The sequence below is a fragment of the Mauremys reevesii genome, linkage group 2 (genome assembly GCF_016161935.1).
Source record: "Mauremys reevesii isolate NIE-2019 linkage group 2, ASM1616193v1, whole genome shotgun sequence".
NCBI lineage: Eukaryota > Metazoa > Chordata > Testudines > Geoemydidae > Mauremys > Mauremys reevesii.
This window is the reverse complement of record NC_052624.1, coordinates 67,994,875-68,015,864: the sequence shown is the minus strand read 5'-3', so window position 1 is coordinate 68,015,864 and position 20,990 is coordinate 67,994,875. Positions and strand designations below refer to the sequence as shown.

The following is a 20,990-nucleotide window of genomic DNA, read 5'->3' as shown; positions in this document are numbered from 1 at the left end:
ACCTTTCTTCAAAAAAACCAAACAACTTTAAAGTTTCAAGTAGCACACTACCTTTATAATGCCAGAACCTTTAAAAGATAAGTATTGATGTGTTCCCCCTCCAACTACTGAGATCTGCTTAAGTCTCAGTTGTGAGATGCATGATCATGAGCTCTGGTGATAGCACCTGTCCTGCATGAGTATTGAAAGGGCACAGAGCACAAGCTAAACGCTCTAAATCTTGTCCCAGCATACACCAGGATCAAAGTAAAACCAGCACTAGAATCTCTTGGGGGCAGTCTCTTCTTTGGCTGGTCTAAAGTTTTGGACAGGGACCTAGAGGGGATGTCTCCAGGGTATTGTAAAGGCATTAGAATATAGAGATGGAACTGAGGCTACATATACTGGCTATTTGTTGATAAGTTGTAATCAGGGTTCTGAGGATTTTGCTGCATAATAGGACCAAATTCTGTAGCAAGCATCTCCTAAATTAGGTGGTAAGTAACTTCTTGTAGCTGCATTAAATATCCTTCATTCCCATCTGCCATGGCTACCATGGCAGAGCGGGGCAAGGCTATGCTTGGGCCAGGATTAGCAGTGCTTTAACTCAGTTCTGTTCACGTGAAAAGCTGGAGAGTTAAAGACAGCTGCAGGTAGATTTTAGCAGGGCAAGATGACCAAAATAAATAAAATAAATAAAAGTCAGGTTCCTGGCTGCAGCAAAATAGCAAATTCCATTAAAAAAAATTCAGCCCTCTTGTGTATATACATTACGATAGTCTATAATTGCATGATCTACAGGACCCTGTGGATGCATGGGGTGTACAATGAATAAGGCAGAGGGTTGTAAGAGCAACAAGGAGATTTTCCTGTGTTTAAGGCCTGGGACTGGTACCCAAGAGAGCTAAGTTCCATTCTTAGCTCTACCACAAACTTTCAGTGCCATATAGAGTCACATTAATATAATGCACATCTCGGAGGGGACTGAATTAAGATGGCACAGGCAACCTTAATTCTGTCACTTCCTAACTTTGGAGTGTTTGACTTTGCAACCTTAATGTTCTTTTAATTTTTAATACAATATATAGTATATTTAAGGCATAATATACAGTGTAGTTTTCACATACTGGTAGATTACTTAGGGACTCTAGCATACATAGAGCAGTATATATCCATATTTACTTTCTGTCTTTGTTTACTCACGCTTTTCCTCTCTCTCTATTCACTGATTGAAAGTGATGTCATTGAAAGTGATCTGAAATCCTTCAATTACACTTCCTTGAACTCCACGGAACAAAAAGTGAAAAGCTAAGCAGTCCCTGCTGCAGCCACGTGACTTTCTTCCCTTGTCCTTATGTGCACTAATTACTTTTACTCTGCTCTAATTTCCTTTTTCCTATCTCCTACAACAGATTAGGAGGAGACTCCATTTAAAAAGACAGTGACCTCCCAGTGTCATAAATTTACCAGATTACATATCCAACAGTTAGGGAAACACATAACAAAATTATTTTTTAGGGTCTGACCCCAACACCATTGAAGTGAATGGAAAGATTCACACTGATGTGAATAGTTTTTGGATCTAAGCTGTCTGCAGTTCCCCCAATTATTTTCCTAAGGTACCAATTACTACATTAGTGGTGGCAGGTTGGCCTATACAGCCCTTATAGAGCACTAATCTAGAAAGGGTTTAGTTAGCTATTGTTTCAGATCTCCATTTTTTTTTTTTAACGATAGACTAGGTTCAATAGGTTTTTTCTAGCTGTAGCATTTAGTGGCTGTTGTAACTCTAATGATATAATTATTCCCCTAGTATACTGTAACTGAAAAACAAACACCCCAATGAGTTACTTGTATTTGGATCATTTACAACAGTGATCCTCCAACTTTTGTCTCTGTGGAGTAATTTGTTAGAGAAAGATCCTCTCCAGATCATTCCCCTTCTCAACATTCCAATCCCTCCATTGTTTTGTTCTCAAAGTATTTCCTTCTCTCGACCTCTATTATTTCCCTTTATTTGGCAGTCATACAACCAGCAGGCATTGTTTACTTCCTCTTGATCACCAGCATTGCTGTATCCTATCATTACACATACTTGGTGCCTAATGCTGCTGGATGCTAATAGCTCCAAGTTCAGAATAAGCAAGTAATCACACTAGCGAATGTACTTTTTTCAGGTAACTGAGAACGTACTGCTGTCCCCGAAAACTAGATTAAAAGGAATTTTTACTCTCAAAAATAAACAGCTCATTTTTATAAGTTAATGAAATATCCAGTATGTATAATGAGTTTTATTTCTGTCTTTTGTTTGTTCCTTGTTACATTGCTTCAAAAACCTTATCTAATGTATTCATCATCAAGGATGGCAATATATTCTAGTCATCTTGTTCTAATCATGAATTGGGGCATAAATTAAACTGTGTACATGAGGTTTCTGGTGAGTTGAAGCTCATCATGTCTCCTGTGGTGAAGCAGCTATTTCCACAAACTGCCTTCAGGATTCAGAGTAGCAGCCGTGTTAGTCTGTATCCGCAAAAAGAACAGGAGTACTTGTGGCACCTTAAAGGCTAACAAATTTATTTTAGCAATTAACTCTGGCCTAAACAGAGACTGAGAATGGTTGGGTCATTACACTAATTGAATCTATTTCCCTATGTTAAGTTCTCCTCACACCTTCTATGGGCCATCTTAATTATCACTTCAAAAAGTTTTTTTTCCTCCTGCTGATGATGATGCTCATCTCAATTGATTAGACTTTTCCTGTTGTTATGCATACTTCCACCTTTTCATGTTCTCTGTATGTATAAATATCTCCTGTCTGTGTGTTCCATTCTATGCATCCGAAGAAGTGAGCTGTAGCTCACGAAAGCTCATGCTAAAATAAATTTGTTAGTCTTTAAGGTGCCACAAGTACTCCTGTTCTTTTTGCCTTCATGATGTAATTCTCCTGGAGTCAAAAGCTTTTGCATTTACTCCAGTCTCACTCCTCTTATAATGAATAAAAGTAGCTTTTTTTTGTTGTTGTTGTTGTTAAGAATATCAGGCACCTTATTCAATGGAAAATGTTACTGTTCCAAGGGTTTGTGTGTGTAGGTTAGTCTTCTACTCTACTTCTAAAAAGCTCTATTTTAGATATATAACCTATTAGCTTGGTTACAGTTAGTTTGATTTTCCAACAGTGTCATGTTTTAACTGGGTTCAGGGATGTTATTGAACAAGAAAATGTTACTTCTCTTGCTAGCTTTTATGTCAATCCTCTCTGGGGACCATCACCTTGCTGTGGTGAAGGGTCTTGCGTGTTCCAGTAAACCTCAGAGCTAAGTTGTCAGGAGCTCCATGTTCCTGGAAGGGTCTCCCAAGGCGAACAGGTCTGAGGGGAGGTCCCAGACAAAGCAAGGTCCAATCCCCCACGTCCTCAATGGTGGATCAGGTGGAAGAGGGTCCTCAGATTTCAATGGCTGTGAAAGCAGATGAAGGCTGCAGCAAGTGGAGATCTCCAGTCATCTCGGACTTTCCCTGCCACTGGGCCTCACACCTCCAACTTGTCATGATAGTGTGGTTGCTATAGGCGCACCTGCTTCCCCTCATTAAAAGAAATCACGAGCAGGATTCTACCATGGGAAATAACATCTTTCCAACCTTCCAAACCCTGGGGCAACACACTGGTGGTGACGGGGACAGGATTAGTCAGTCAATCTGGCAGTCCCTAGCCATGAATCTATATGTAGGCAGCAGTAGTTAGATGGTCGGCTGGCATCTGGACTGAGACAGGCAGCTACCATCGCAACTGAGCAGTCCTCTTTAGGATCCCCTCTGCTCATTCTGCATGGGAAGAGGGATAGAAAAGGTGCCCTAAACCTAGGCTGTCTCACCCACTCCTGGGTGGATTACCTGGTCCAGTGGGATCACTCTGTCTGCAGTCAAAACTACAAGACAGCGACTTTTGCTACATGGAATGTTTGTACCCTGATGGATAACAAAGATAATGTATGTCCAGAAAGAAGAATTTCTATTGTCACAAGGGAGCTTGCAAGATATAACATCGACGGTGCTGCCCGGAGTGAGACAAGGTGCCCAGATGAAGGTCAACTGAGAGAAGAAGGTAGAGGCTACACCTTTCCTGGAAAGGAAAATCTGCAGAGGACAGGCGCATTTATGGTGTCAATTTTACAATTAGGAATAAGTTTGTCAGTCAATTTATAGAATTTCCTATATGAATCAATGAGCATCTTATGACTCTTCATCTTGAGCTCAGCAACAACCAGTCTGCTGCTGTCATCAGTGCGTATGCCCTAATGCTTGATTCTATTGAGGATATCAAGGAACAATTCTATACAGATCTTGACAGAGTCTTGACCAACATTCCCAAGGAGGACAAGATCATTCTCCTTCGAGATTTTAATGCTAGAGTCGGGCGGGAGTCAGCTCTCTGGACTGGCACTATTGGAAAAGAAGGAGTAGGAAAGGCTAACTCCAACAGCATATTCCTCCTGAGCAAGTGTGTAGAACAATGCCTGATCATCACAAAAACCCTCTTTAGACAAAGTGAGAAGTATAAGACCACCTGGAGACACCCTCGCTCCAGGCATTGGCACCTTCTTGACTATGTTATTGTTAGAGCTCAAGATCATAAGGATGTCCACATCACATCACAAGGGCCATGCATGGAATCTATGACTGTTGGACAGACCATCACCTTGTTAGATCAGTCATGAATTTCCAGATCGCCTCAAGGCATCGCAAACAGGCAAAATCAGTACAAAAGAAATTCAACATCACTATATCGTGAAGGAACTTGACGATATAGTGACTCGGGAGAAACTTCAGCAGTGTCCCCAAGAGAAGTTTACTGCTACTGCTGCTGATAATAAAAATTTCTGGAAAGGGTTAAAGACGGCCGTTCTCTCAGCATGTGCTGAGTCCATTGGCTGTATTACCTGCCAGCACCAATATTGGTTTGATGAGAACGATACAGAGATTCAGGGCCTTCTTGACCAGAAAAGAAAAGCTCATTGCATGTAACAAAATGACATATCACACCAGCAGAAGAAAGAGTCATACAGGCAACTCAAGGCTGAAACCCAAAGGAAAATCCATGATATCAAAAATAAGTGGTGGTGAGAAAAGGCCAAGGAGATTGAACTTTATGCTGATAAACATGACATGAGTAGTTTCTTTCAGGCAATAAGGGCCATGCTCCCATGGACCCACACCACTCCGAGCCCAAGACGGGTCAACGTATTTTATGGACAGCAAAGCCATCAAAGCGTGATTGAAAGAGCATTTTGAATTACTCCCGAACCGTGAGTTAACTGTCTCTGATGCCACTACTGAATCTATATCTCAATGACATGAAGGAGAATCTCTGGCTGACCCTCCCAGCCTTGAAGAAGTAACATGAGCCATTATGCAAACTAAACACAACAAGGCAGCAGGGCCAGATTGAATACCAGCTGAAGTCTATAAGTTTGGAGATGAAGAACTGGTAGCAAAGCTCCACAAACTTTTTCTTCATATCTGGTATAATGAGAAGATTCCAGAAGACTTGAGAAATGCTAACATTGTTACAATCTTTAAGAAAGGAGGTAAGTTGGAGGGTGGAAACTAGCGAGACATTGCCTTGCTATCTACAGCAGGGAAAATTCTTGCCCATATCCTCTTAAACCGATTCTTCCCCTTGCTGAGGAAATATTGACGGAATCTCAGTGTGGTTTTAGATCATCATGCTGGACAACTGACATGATCTTCATTGCCCGCCAAATCCAGGAAAAGCCTCGGGAGCAAAATCAGGACCTTTGCATGGCTTTCATTGATTTGACAAAGGCCTTTGACTCTGTCAATCGCAAAGCCCTGTGGAAGGTGCTGGTCAGATTTGGCTGCCCTCCAAAATTTATTAAGATCCTAAGGTTTCTCCATGATCAGAAGACTGCCATGGCCTTGAGACAGAACCTTTCATCATAAAAACTGGGGTTAAGCAAGGATGTATTATTGCCCCAACCATATTTTACATTTATTTAGCAGTCATTTTAGTCCTCGTTAAAGATCACCTCCCCAGTGGAGTTGACATTCAGTATAAAATGGATGGGCGGCTCTTTAATCTTCAACATCTCCGCTCGAAGTCTAAAGTCTTCAGGGCATCCATTACTGATCTTCAGTACGCTGATGATTGTGTCATACTCGTGCACACTGAGAATGACCTTCCGTCCATACTGGATTTTCTTGCACAAGCTTACCAAAGCCTAGGAGTCTCACTCAATATTGAGAAGACTAAAGTGCTCTATCAACCTGCTTCAGGCCTTGCACATGACCCACCACAAATCACCATAGAGGGTCAGACTTTGGAGACAGTTGAGCACTTTTGCTATCTTCGTAGCCAACTTTCTCAAAATGCAAAAAATCGACAGTAAAGATCCAGCATAGGATCCAGTGCACGAGTACTTCCTTTAGGAAATTGCTTCGATGCATTTTCATGGACCATGACCTACGGCAGGACACCAAGATCCATGTCTATAAGACAATTGTTGTTCCTACACTCCTCTATGCATGTGAAACCTGAGTAACATATTGACAGCAACTCAAGAGTTTGGAGAGATATCACAAACGATGCCTCCAGAAGATCCTTCATGTCAAGTGGCAAGATTGCCACACTAATGCCAGCATCCTCGCTGAAGCCATTGTCACCAGCATTGAAGCAATGATCCTCATGCACCAACTTCGCTGGGCTAGACATTGTGTGAGGATGCCAGACGCTCACTTCCCAAAACAAGTCCTCTACTCTCAGCTTACCCATGGTCAGAGATCCCGTGGTGGTCAGAGGAAATGCTACAAAGACACACAAAGCGTATCTCAAGAAAACTGATGTGGACATCACAAGCTGGGAAGAGCAAGCCACCAACCGACCCCAATAGCACCATATCCTCCATCAGACAGTGACCTGCTTCGAGGAGAAGCGCCTTGCCCTCGAAGACAAAAAGAGAGAGGAGGAAGGGAAAAAAATAACTGTCTCCCAGCAGGCCACTGGCCTTCCACAAAATGTCTATGCCTACTGCAGGTGGATTTGCAATTCCAGGATCGGACTCCTGAGTCATCTCAGGACCTATATGTAAATCCATGGTAGAGATCAACCTCGAAATCGAGGGATCACCGATCATCATCAGTTTATGTCAATTAATTTTTTTTTAATTCTATTCACATCTATCAAGAGTTACAACCTAAGTTAAGAGGTGTCCAGCATATACATACATTCTTACAGAGTTCTCACTTGCATTTGAAGTTGCGCTGCCTGGCACTTTTTTGGAAAAAGCTCCTAAGGCTGGAGCCTGAGAAAGAGTTCTCAGAGTGGACATGTCACAGAGGACGCGATTTGGGCTTGATATCATTGCCCTTTCTTCCAGGTTACGTTCATTGCATAATAGGATTTTACAGCACATGCTGAGGAATTACACAAGGCTGTACAGAGGATTATTCTTCCCAATTCATCATTTGAATCTGCATGACCACATGCTGTACACAGAGTGAGCCTGCTCACTGAAGAGAATTATAGTAACCCTGTGAGTTGGAAAATTGTAGGGTTTAACCTTTTCACTGCTAAAATTTTATATAAAAAGCATACAATGTAGTATAATGTTTTGGGCCAAATCTAGTCCCTCCAGCAAGTCCAGGGGTTAGCACAATTAGAGGTGTGTGGAGAACGATAATTCCATTTGGTTCCATAGGTCATACTGTGAGGGGAAGGGAAGCAGCACGGTTGAGGCCATGAGTCACCCTCTTGTGCAGGTCACTGAGGGTAGGTTATGGGTGGGAACAGGTGGAGCCTGGACTGCACCCCAACATACTGGCCAGCACAGCTATGCCACTATGGAAGGAGAATTTCCTACTGATACAAGGCTAGAGCAGATTACAGAGCAAGTGGGGAGGGGGAAACCAGGGGCTGAAATGTGACTCCCAGAGGCTCCCCTTACTCAGAGGATATTGAAAAGTGTCTGAACTTGACAAAGTGCTGTCATGGAATAGAAAATAGCTAAGGGTAGGTCTATACTTACCTGCCGGGTCGACGCGTAGAGTCCGACTTCTCGGAGTTTGAACTATCACGTCTAATCTAGACGCGATAGTTCGAACTCCGAACGCGCTCCCGTCGACTCCGGAACTCCACCACCGTGAACGGCGGTGGCGGAGTCGATGGGGGAGCCGCGGACTTCGATCCCGCGGCGTCTGGACGGGTGAGTAGTTCGAACTAAGGTAGTTCGCGTAGCTGAACTTGCGTACCTTAGTTCGACACCCCCCCCATTGTAGACCACGCCTAAGAAATGGAAAACAGTGAGAAGAAAAACGATCACTCAATTTTCAGCATAGCAAAAAAATTAACATTGGGGTGCTCCAAGGATCAGTAGAAGGACCAGTGCTGTTTTAATAGATTTTTTTAATGATCTCCAAATGATCTCCAAATGAGGGGTGATTAGCAAGGTGACAAAAGACAGAAGGCATAAAATTAGGGTAGTCAAAACTAGGAAAGAGCATGAGGAACTCTAACCTAACCATGCTAAGTGAATGGGCAATCTGTGAAATGTGAAAATCATTGTTCAAAAATGCCTGGTCATGCATATTGGAATGATTATTTCAACTACTCGTACACACTGCTGAGTGTTAATTTAATTGTAACCACTTGGGGAAAAAGAGCTGGAGCATCACTCTTACCTCAATGTACTTAAAATGGACACTTAAAAAAAGCAGTAAGCAACCTGATCAAAAATAAGAAAATGCATGCAACATCTTACAACTGATTGTCCCAAATGCATCTATAAACTGCATATGTGTGTGAACAGCACTCACTTGCAAACATTGCTATAAATAAGAAAAAAGTCTGTTTCTCTCTCTAACAGTGCCATCGTAGTAAAACTCATGTATGGATTAGGTTAAGACTATCACAGTTTGAAACTACTGGAACAAATCCATTTTCACTGGATTATGCTAGAATTAAATCACGTTGCTATTCAATGGAGTTGGTAAGTTGTGTCAACTTCAGTGCCAACAATATAAGAACAGTATCAACTCTATCCACAGTCAGCAATATTTCTGTTTAAATATCATTAAGTTACAGCGAGAGATCATGAATGTTTCAGATCATGTTACTAACAGGCTATTTTACTGCCATTTCTATTTTTTAAATGAAATTTGTCCCCTTATTTTATCTCTTTCATTTAGTGCAGTCCGGCCATTTCATGGAGGTGCTGAATGGGTGTGGAGCTCTTTCGAAAATCTGGCCGTTAATGGCTCTGTGCCTCAGTTCCCCACCCTAAATGCTGGAACAATAATATTTCCTGTTTCCCACCCGCTGTGTCTTGCCTTTTTAAACTGTGAACTCTTCAGGGCAGAGGAGGTTCTCTCTTACTAGTATTTGTGGGACACCTGGCACAATGAGGCTGCAGTCTCAATAGGGCCTTCAGACACCACAGTAATACAAATGATAATCAGTGGCCACAAGTGAATACGGTCAACTGTTTGGAGGAAAGAGAGAAAAAAGGTGTTGAAAGTACGAAAGTGTTTCTTATCAGTGACTGTTAATAGGCTATAACTTTCTCTCTCATCAAAGCATTCCTCCCTATCTACTTGCATTAATATACAAGGTTTTTAAAATCACAGCTTATCTGAAATGTAATTAGTAGAGCATCAAGGAGCTGGAAGTATTGAGGTATAAGTAAAACAGGCCAGTGGGAATAATGGTAAAGCTAGCTTTATAAATTAAAAGGTGGACTCTGTGGCCAATGGGATACGTAATTTCAATTGAACAATATCAAACTTTTATTACTAGTGCTTGGTTGTTCTTCACTTCCCCTCACCCCCCTTTTCATGTTGTTGTGTTTAGTTACTGCACTCTATGTTTAAATAATGTTGATAGTTTCTATTGTTAACTTGCTAACAAGAGATTTCTCCTTCTGTTATGTAGGCTAGGGCTGCCAGGTGCCCAGTTTTTGACCAGAAAGTCTGGTTTGACCAAAAGTCTGGTTGTCTCCTGCAGGAGCAAAGAGTAGGGGGGGCATGCTGGTGCAAATGCTCCCCGGAGTAGTCTGCCTGGGGCAGGTGGGGCTCTGTCCTTCTCCCACTGCTGCCTCCCGCAGCCAGGCTCTCTCTCTCCCCCAGGCAGCCGCTGCATTGGCAGGTAGACTGATGAGCTCTCACACCGACCCAGAGTGGAGTGGCCGGCATGAGAAGTGGGTGGTCCTGCCCCTTTCACTCCCTGGCTGCCAGGGAGGCTAAGTGAGCCAGAAATGTGCTGGGGAGTGGAAGGGGTGGGACCACACACTTCTCCTGCCGGCCACTCCGCTCTGGGTTGGCATGAGAGCCCAGCTGCCCAATGTGGTGACTGGGCTGCCTCAGAGAGAGCCTGGCTGTAAAAGGCGGTGGCGGCAGGCCACACTCCGCCTGGGCCCAGCTGCCAGGGACAGTGGCTGAACATGCCAGGGGGCAGGCACAGTGGGAGGAGAGAGCCACGCCCCCCTCCCCGCAAGTAACTGCTGGGGTGGAGAGAGTGCAGCGGTCCCTGGGCTGGGTGCGGGGGCGGGGGGGAAGGAATGAGTGGAGGGTGGTACCTTGGGGGAGAGGGTGGAGCAGGGGGTGGAACTCGGGGGAGGGGGAGGAGCAGAAGTGTCCAGTTTCCAGAAATTAGAAAGTTTGCAACCCTAGCTAGTGCTGCCAGGTCTGGTCATCATCACAGAAGATGGATCTGCCCTAAACTTCCTAATCAGCTGCCCACTTTGGCCATTTCTTAAATGGTATTCAGTAATTTTATAATAAAGCTGTTCCGTTTTGCTAGCTTTCTTTTTTGTTTGTTTTTAATTTATCAGGTCTAATGCTTCCAGCATCCTTATTCCCACTGAGCAACACCTTTCTCCTTCAGTAGTCCCACTGATTATCATACAACTGCTAAAGTGCATTCATCTACACTGACAGAGAAAGAAAAGTGCTCTTCAGAACAGCTGTGTTCTATTACATTGATTCTTGAAAGGAGAAATCTCACAATAAAACAAAAAGGTTTAAGTAGTCATAATTTTAGCGAGAAAAGTAAAGTAGCTGGCCAAAAAAGGGGAAATTTTCTTTAATAAGAGACAAAGTCATTGGGCTGTTCAAGTTCTGGGAGAGATTAAGAGAATTAGTCTGACAAGGGCATGAATGAGTTAGGATGTGACCTCAATAGCAATTCAAGTTCAGTGTAGAGATTTTACATTTGACCACCTCAACAATTACACAGCTCATTGTAGCATCTTCTTAGACAGACACAAATACAGGAAAAAGTCCAGTCAACTACTGGTTTGTGCTCTACTTCTGGGGCTTCCGAGGACCTGATTTAACTTTATGAGAATTGTCTAAATATAGTTCTTCAATGCTGTATTTTTCTGGTTGCAGATTATTCGAGCAATGAGATCCAGTGAGCAAGGTTCTGTTCTCAGTTGCACTGGTGTAAATCCACAGTAAGTCTCTTTACTTCAGTGGAGTTACTCTGAATTAACATTGCTGTAACGGAGATCAGAATTTGGCCCAGCATCTGTGGTAAAGCAAAGGTCTACTTGGACAAGATCTATGAAAATATCCTGCTGAAGTACCCCTTTCTGTAAAGCCCTCTGAAGTAGAAAACTCCATGATAAATTGCCTTGTTTCTTTCTGCGTCACCATACTTCTACTCAAGATGTTATGAAATAAGAGGCTAGAAGCTGACAGGAGCCACATAAAACACTGAGATATATGATAAAAGTCAACATAGGGTGGGATTTTTAAAAGCACCCAAGCAACTTAGGTGCTCATCTAGGGACAGGAACCCAGGGGGCCGCCCTCCAAATTAGTGCTTTAACCACTGTTCATTCTCACTCTCTCTAGCCCAAAGAATATACAAATACGTATACAAAGTGGAACAGCTTCACCAGGAGAAAGAGAGAGAACCTATAGCCTGATGGCTAGGGCGGTCATCTGGAAGGGGTGAGACCTGCATTTAAATCCCTGCTCCAGAGTGGGTATTCAAACCTGGGTCTCTCCCATCCAGCTGAGTGCCCTACCCACTGAGCTACTCAGTGTAAGGACAGGGGGCATCACCACCTTGTCCTCCTCCATTTTGTGAATCCCTGGTGAAGGTAGCCCCCCAAATCTAACTTTCATTTTGGAAATGTTGAAACTGTTTAAATATTTCTGATTTTTTTTTCTTTTTTACCAAAACAATTTGCTGACATCAACACATATTTGATAAGTGAACCCAAGCTGCATCTTTTGGCAAAATAAAGTTTTGGGCAAAATTTTTTTGCTAACTCTAATCATGGGCCAGGAATAAAATAATTGCAAAGAGAAGATGTACAGTGCAACTCTGGTATGCCACCGCTTTCCACATACAGCTCATACACTTCATGCAGCTCTCAGTTCAGTGCCTATGAGCTAGTTTTACTTTCTGCTAATGTCAAAAGCAGTACTTTCTCTAAAACTTCCATTGAACTTGTTCTGAGAGTTAGTGGGGTTGCTTTAATTAGAACCACTCCTGTAATTTGTTTTGCTGACAATTACATTCCTGAGCTGAACTACCACTGAAATGTCTAAGTGATAGGGGGAAAAATTAATTATGAAGCTGGTAGGGTGCTGGGGGCAAGAATCAAACCCACTAAATTTAGGCTAGCATTAGAGATGGAATTGAAATAGAAACTTGAATTCAAATACCCTAAACTATGTAGTGATTCAAAATCCAAACCTAATCTTGATTTAAAATTTCATAATAGTCTCTCTCCATAATATGCCAAAATGGAAGCTTAGATAAAAACACTGAAAAAGTTTGTGCGCGTTCAAACTCCAGCACTGAATTTGTATTCAGATTTTGCATTTTGGGTCTGTATCTTGCCAGCATGATAAGGCATAAAATAAAATATGACTAAATGGTTACAAAATACTAGCCCTACATTTTACATCAAATACAGAGAGAAAATAAACCAAAAACCCCCAATACCATGTTTTCACAAACATGGTGTCCTCTGATTATCATTATTTATCATAGCTCAGTGCTCATTATGATGCTTTTAAATAAGTGCTGAGAGGACATTCCAATTTGTACTGTGAACTCAGAACTGTGCCTGAGACAGCTCTTGAGGTAGGAAGACAAGCCTGCCTAGAGGGTATGTCAGACCTGCCAATTAGAGAAGTCAGGCATGCTGCAGAATTACAGAATAATCTGACATTTTTTTTGGTGGTATGTCTCAAGGCTTTCTGTTCCTTCTAAAACAAAAATAAATACTCAGAGGGAACAAGCCTGTTCTCACATTTATAAGTCAGACAACTTTGTAAAACTTTGCACACTTGCTATGGGCCAAATTTAGATCTGGTGTAAGCAGGTGCCATAGGTCAAGTAGGTGAAGTCAGTGGAGTTGCCCCTGCTCACACCAGGCTTAAATTTGGCCCTGTTTGATGAGTCTATTCAGTGTGCACATAACACTTCTGTTAACTCAACTGGGAACCATACATAGGTGTCTGAGTGCAGAATTTAGGCCTAAGAATTTGACCACTGGTTTGCTTCCCAGGACTGTATGGACACAGGACCACATCAATGCAATACCTGATGCTGAGTGCAATAAATACATGGCTCAGACAAATTTTTTGTGGACATCTTCATTAATTCTACACTCCTGTCTGGTTAACGTGTCTTATCTAGATAGATGTGTGCATTTTATCTAAAAGGCTTATTAAAATATGAGGTTAGCATGTTAAAATGGGTACACTCCTGTTTTTGGAGATTGAAATTACTGCAGGTGCCCACATTTCAAAGTATTTCCCCATGACTTTCCATGTTGGCTTTTGCAGGATAGCTAACTCGGTTCCAAAGTTACCCCATATTCTCTGCCTATGCTTATGTGTAAAATTGCAATTCTAAACCACAAGCAAATTAAAGGACTGTAATATATTACAGTACCAGCTTTTCCCACTATACTGTCCTGATTGAGGACATCTCTTCACATTACTGACCAGGACTTTAGATTATCTGGGGCAGTTCTAGCTCAGGTTTTAAGGTGAGTCCATTGCATGACAGGTCAGAAATTTAGGAATTTATTCTATGCTACATGACTCCTCATGCAGGATAGGCAAAAGAGCCATCTGGGCAACATAGGTTGCAGGGAGGTACGTTCCTCACTAGTTGGATCAGGGATTATACAGCTATCCAATAGCCAACCCCTTCCCAGAGCAAAACTCTCAGACTTCTTCCAGCCCAGTCACATTGCTGCATAAAGCAACTAGGTTCAGGGGGCACACTGATGCTCTACCTGCGAGTTATGACCTATTAACAAGCAACAGAGAGTCCTGTGGCACCTTTAAGACTAACCGATGTATTGGAGCATAAGCTTTCGTGGGCGAATACATCTTAAAGGTGCCACAGGACTCTCTGTTGCTTTTTACAGATCCAGACTAACACGGCTACCCCTCTGATACCTGACCTATTAACAGTATTTGTCAGAAATATAAAGTAGAAGCTAAAAGCTGAACCACAATACATGGAGAGATTCATGCCTAATATCAGATGGAGAGCCAAAAAACTAAGCAAATAGCCATGCTAAAGGACATACTGAAGAAAGTGAAGTGTCACACTGAGAAGAGCCGGACAAATCTACTGGATTCTTAATAGAGTGTTTTTTGTAGCTGTACAAATCTAATAGGAAATTTGGTAAGTAATTAGTTCTCAGCATGAAGAGCACTTTTAAAAGAAAAGATATAATGATTTTTAATAACTTATGTGCCTAAACAGGTTTCAAATGGGAGTAAGCCCCGCTTCCCACGAGGAACACGTACAAGAGTTTCTGATCTAAACTCACTTCCTTCCTGCGGTAAATTTTTATTTTTCATTTTTAAGTCATGTATCAGAAGCCTGAGGCCTGACTACTCTTACAACATAAATCTTACCCAGCAGAGGCTTAGCCTGTGCAGACTGTTTTAGGGTTTCTCCCAACAGAACCTTATTTCTCTCCCTTTTTCTATCACTTTCTTTAATTAAGCAGACTCTTAGTAACATATACTACTATGTGCAATTAATCCCAATTGGTCTAGCACCCAGGGTGAGTATGCACCTGTGAACGGTGTCCTAAACCCAGATATTCAGTCATGTGAATATTCATATGACTGATGATTAGGGTGACCATATTTCCCAATGGGAAAAAACAGGACACCGCATGGGGCTGGCATCGCCGCTCACCCTCTCACCCCTTTCCCCACCCTGCATGTTTATCTGCACCTTTAAAAAACAAAAAACAAAACAAACAAACCCACAAAAGATGGGCATTTGTCCCGTTTGCTCTTGCCAACAGTTTTGCCAAAAAAAGTCAGGACAGCTAGGATGGGGCTTTAAAAAAGGGACTGCTTTCAATGAAAGAGTTTCAATTTTTCTTTTGTTTTTTAAATTTCAAAACAAAACAAAAACCACTTTTTTGTATGCCAAAGATGCCCTTAAAAAGCTAAAATAAAATAAAAAATCCACATGCTGTCTTATGTCTTCAACTTCTGGGCAAACCTCAGAGTTTCAGTAATTCCATTTTGTTCAGATACATAAATTATGGATGCTTTGCCAAATTTTCTGAGTCTGCAACTTTGAGTTGAAAAATCACAAGAATAATCTTTCTTGCGAGATTTCTTGCCTTTCTTGCTTTTAATGCAAAAACAAACAGTCTTGTGATATTTCAGCACTTCCAGATGGGGCATAAATACATGAAAATAAAATATAATGGGTATTAAGAGGAATTTGTTTATACTTTGAAAATGATTTGATGAGTTTGATTCAAATTATATACAAAGGTTTAAGAGGTGAAAATAGGTGGAATTTTTTTTATCCAAACCAGTTTGTCCATCCCAACTGATCAGTGATCCAACTCCTTAATTGCTAAGGAAATCTACCTACAATTCCATGATAATTTCTTTCTGCCTTTGTTACCACCATAAGTGTTACAGGTGATATTCATTGCTGATGATGCACTGAGAATTCAATTTACATCCCAGGTAAAAGCCAGCGAGTACAACTGGCCCTAATTCTTCCATTCACCTAATCTTAAATCTTCTCTCTTAGGACTTTGTTTAGTCACCACTATCCAACAACGGAAAAAAAAATGGCCCTTGAAACTTCTGGAACATTTTTCATATCCAAGAAAGATCAGTAAATCAGTAATTAACTTCTTTCAATCAGCTTCATAGATCATGTGCTCCAGACACACTGCAAGGTTTTCTTTTCAATGCTAAAAGTAGGAGAGGGAAGCCTTTTACTGCATCTTCAAAATGTTTTTACATAATATGACACTTTAAATATGGAGTGTGTATTAGCCTGAGGTTTATGAGCCTATAGACTATATGACCCTTTCCCCTCGTACATTGCAATCAAAAAAGGGGACAATTTTCCCCCAAGTATTTTTAATACATTGTCTTTCCTTTCCTCAGAGTATATCAATTATTTTAAAATGCTCATCTGTAAAAAACATATAATACCAAAGTAATATAATTCTACAGGGAAACATTTCAACAGCACATAAATATTAAGCAAGAGCTGTGAAGAAGGCACCTAGCTGGAACATTTGTTCACAAATGCTAAGCTTAAAAAATAAAAATGAAAGCTGATACACAGTGAACTACAGCCTCAAGCCCTAAATATTTTTTAATTGTTTGAGACCATTCTCACAGCATTATGTCAGTTGCTCTCCCATTGGTTACTCATGCTTAAGCATCACGTATGGCCAGTGCTTCACTTCAAAGGCAACATGATCAAAACACATAGCAACGAGTGAGGGAGGCGTTCTAGGAGGTGGAGTGAAGGAGCCTGTCATCAACAGGTGGAAGAATGGTCTATATCAACAGGTGGAAGAATGGTCTATATCACTCGTCTACAGGCATGCTGGTGCAAACCCAAGTCTTTTTTTTTTTCCCCTTGCTGATGTATCTTCTGTGCAGATACATACAGATATCACAGTCATAAATGGGGATCAAACTTAGGGCCTTCAGCACAAAATGCACAAGCCTCTTCATACAAATATGAACTCCTTTAGCTGTAAGTAAGTAGGGGCTTGTGCTTCTGGGTCTCAGTCCAATGCCCACTGAACTAACTCTAGGCACCTGTTTTTTGGGTTTTTTTGTTTTTTTTTAAACCTTGGCTATTACAAATATTATAACAGCTAGAAAAAGAGTACTCTAAGACAGACATTCAAAACTTTCTGAAAATTTCAGCCTCAGTAGAGCTGGTTAAAACCTGGAATTTCCATTTGGCAAAACATTTTGATATTTTAAAATCTGTTTGTTCCAATTCTGAACAAATTTTGTGCGACATTTTCTCAAAATCAACCCATTTTGTGAAAGAAATGTAGGCTTTTTTTTGGTCAAAATGGTATTTTTCTCAAGGAAAACAGTTTCACTGTAAATTTTCCAACCAGCTCTAGCAGGCTGAAATTTTCCATGCTTAGTCTGTGTCTGTAGGTGAGTTTTAATTTAATTTTTATTTTAAAGTTTCAATAAGACCAGGTCAATGTTTAATTACAAGATGAGTTGACAACTTTATATGGTGCACCTTCTACACTGAATAAGGCAGTGCTCCACACTGCAATTTATGTCTCTCCAGCTTTTTACAAATACCCTGCAATTTATCACACAGATATTACCACTTCTACATATATAGTCATACTTCTACCACCATAACATTACCACCCTGCCTTTATTCAAATCCATTTCTGTAGCCTTCTGAACCTTCTTCACATGCAGTACCGTTAAATACAGTGGGTATAGAACTACTATGCTGAATAATGGCAAATTTCAGCTTGTCTGGAACTAATAGAACACTGATGAAAGCAATAAAACTCACCGTTCTTCTTGTAAAACATGACTTCTCCTTTGAATTCCACCTTATCTTCCAGTGACTTTTCAATTTGAAGAATCATCTGCTCATTTGTTTCAGCACCAAGTAAAAATTTACAGCTGCAGCTCTTCTGCATGACTTCAGTTCGTGCAAATCCAGCAAGCTCACAGAAGCCATCTGAACAGTAAACTATAGGGAATCCCTTAGCCACCTGAGCATTTGCAAGGATGAAGTTACTATCTGTAGAGGAACACAGAAGTAAAACATGAATTATGGACTGAATTACCGCATGTCTATCATAGTTCTTTGAATAGCTATGATGGAAGCCACAACTGTGCATGAATACCTAAAACCAGCCTGTGTACAACAGAAGTATGTTATTGGGTTGAAATAAAGAGAATAATAATAAACTAATGCCTCCAACTTTACCTATCCCATAACTCAGGGGTTGTGGGAAAGAGGGATCAGACTGAAACTTCCATTTCTCACTCACTAGGCTGAATTTAGATTAAGTCCAGTGGCCAAAAGACATTACCATTCAAATGGCTCGTCATGATCGGTGTGGTATTTTAAAAATAAGTTAATGGTCTCAGAGCATTTTTAGTGGACTGCTGTCAGTATATCAAAACAACTACAACTGAGCACCTTAGAAGAGAAGCCAATGACTGAATGAGAAGAACAAATACCCCTTTACAATATCTCGAGGCATCCCTGAAGGTGGGATTGAGGCATGCTGGTGAAGCATTGTGGAGACAGATGCCCTCTTACTTCTCAGGGTGCATCTCCTCTTTGGGGATGCAGATTTCAGTCTAAAAAGCTATCATACAAATGCTTTTCACAAGTACTAAATTCACTTTAAAAACCTAGCATTATTTAAAAAGATCTATAACATATTTATCATATGATTTTTTTAAAAAAACTTCTGGGACAAAATTCTTAAATCGAGCAAGCCTCCCATTCAAGTAAACGAGTTTTACTCAATTAAGGACTGCAGAATTTGCTCCCTTTAATATTATCATGCTTATTAAACCTCATATTTTTATTTGCAATGTGTTTTAAAATGTGAGCAAGACTTCTAAAGAGTCATTTCATGCAAACTGATTTTAAGAAGGAAAACAAAAGGACTAACCTTTATGTTACTAAGGAAATGGTAACTTGAAAATTAATAGTGGAGTAGCTCAGAAGAGCTTCTAAAAATATTTAAGGAAAAATTAGCCAATGATGAAATCCTAGATGCTTAAGATATTTAAGCTGTGCAGGTGCTTTTCAAAATCTCATTTGGTGACCATCTGTATCTTCATGAACCTAACACCTTTGAAAATTGGGCCCTAGATTAGTGCTTCAACTTCTCCATTCTTGAGACCATAACGTAAGAGAGAGATCCTAATTTCAATCACCTTTCTCCTGAATCTCTCTCAATCCCCCTATTGTTGCTTCTCAAATATTTCAAACTTGTTTCCAGAAGTCTGAGCTGCTGCTCACCCAATTAAAAAACAAACAAACAACTTTTTGTCTTGTCTCCAGCCAAGCTGATCACATGTTTAATATACATTACAAAGAAGTTAATTTGGAATATGTGTAAGAAATTAGAAGTGCATTTTTCTAAACACATTTCTTAAAAGTGCATGCTAATCATTTTAGCAGAGACAGGGATACTATAGAATTCACGGGAAGGTGAATCACAAACACTATATAATCTGTTTCTTAGTTCTCTGCAGCAGCCTATCCTAGAACTCATGGTAGGCCCCATATAACTCTACTTGAAGAATAACGGTGATACTGGTTAGGGGTTTACTTATAATCACATTTTATTTGATAATTCCTAATGTTTAGGGATCTTTGGTAAAATGTCACATACAGAATCACTGTTCAGAATATAACTGTAGTTTACACCAAAGACAAAAATCACACGAAATAGAGGTAAATTTCTGATCATTTAGTTATGTAGCACTCTTTCAAAACATCTGAATCATGACTTGTCTAGAGACTGAAGCTGTTGTATGCAATAGCCCACTCAAACTCAGTTTTGATTTCAAAGTTCAGTGTGTTTGCAAACTTCAACTGTTCATGTGAAATTCCAGAAGCATGGTCTAAAATTGTTTGCCGAGCTGTAAAGCTGGCAAATTCTGCTCCTCTCCAAACAGCCTTAGTCCCCCACATTTTAATAGGCAAAAGGAATCACATTAAAGACATTGAAGAAGCGGGTGGTGGTGCTGGGAGCTGCTGAAGTGGCATGGAAATAAAGAGGTGCTGGCTATTGGAGTTTTTGATTGGAGGTTCAAATTAATCCAGTTTAAACCTTTCAAATTGCAGGGAACAGTTCACTTCAATCCCCGGTGAACGAATCTGAAGGTGACTGCAACTCCTTTTGGGGTTTTTGGTTCACTAGGGCCACACAATCACCCTAATTCAGCAGCCCCCTCTGTTCTGGTCTCTTTTGGACTAGTATGGCACATGAAGGGGGTATGGGTCCCGTTGCACAGCCTTTTTGCCTGTGCTTCTCCTACCATCAAGATAAAATGCAGGGCTTCAGTGTTGTAGGGGGCCTTTCGTGGTCTGTCCAAACTTCACCCTGAATGCCAAAAGCCAGTATTTTTCTTGTAGTTTGCTCATTAATGTGTGTTTACCCTACAGCATCCTAAAGGGGACCCAGGTGCAGCTTTCTCCCAAAGCAGATATCTTTCATTGTTTAGAACCATTTGTGTGGTGAGGGGGAAGATGCTGAATAAAATGCATCCCTGGATAAATATTCATAAGCGGATAATGGCTTGGGTCAGTCTGCACAATGTATAAATCTAAATATGTAAACAATAAAGTATTCATAGCTGTTTGGTGGGGAGACAGTGTATAAATCTACAGGAAAAAACAACGGGCTTGATTCTCTTCATACTTAGGTTTTATATCAGTGAAATTCCACTGACTTACTCCTTATTTACACCATAGTGAGAGATGTTGGCTGATACTTGCTGGGACACCAGTATTTTTAGGACAATGCAGAGTTTTCTTTAGGTAGGTTTGCCTTCCGGGGTTACACGTCACATGTCTGGGTTCAATTACTCACTCTTTGCTCCTATCTAATTAAAGATCTTTCCAAAATTGTTGATGAAATTCAACTAGATACTTCTTGTTTGCCACATATCTATTTTTAAAAAATCTAGATCAGTTCAATGTATTGTTT

At 40.8% G+C, this 20,990-nt stretch overlaps 1 protein-coding gene across 5 annotated transcripts in view; it reads right to left on the bottom strand.

Moving 5' to 3' along the window:
* Nucleotides 1–20,990, bottom strand: part of KCNH8 (potassium voltage-gated channel subfamily H member 8) — a 337,777-nt gene that overhangs the window by 206,270 nt on the left and 110,517 nt on the right. For all 5 annotated transcript variants that reach the window (XM_039525054.1, XM_039525058.1, XM_039525057.1 and 2 more), the window contains one exon: nucleotides 17,819–18,052. In XM_039525054.1, coding sequence (XP_039380988.1) covers nucleotides 17,819–18,052 — 234 coding nt within the window. The remainder of the gene's footprint in view (nucleotides 1–17,818; nucleotides 18,053–20,990) is intronic.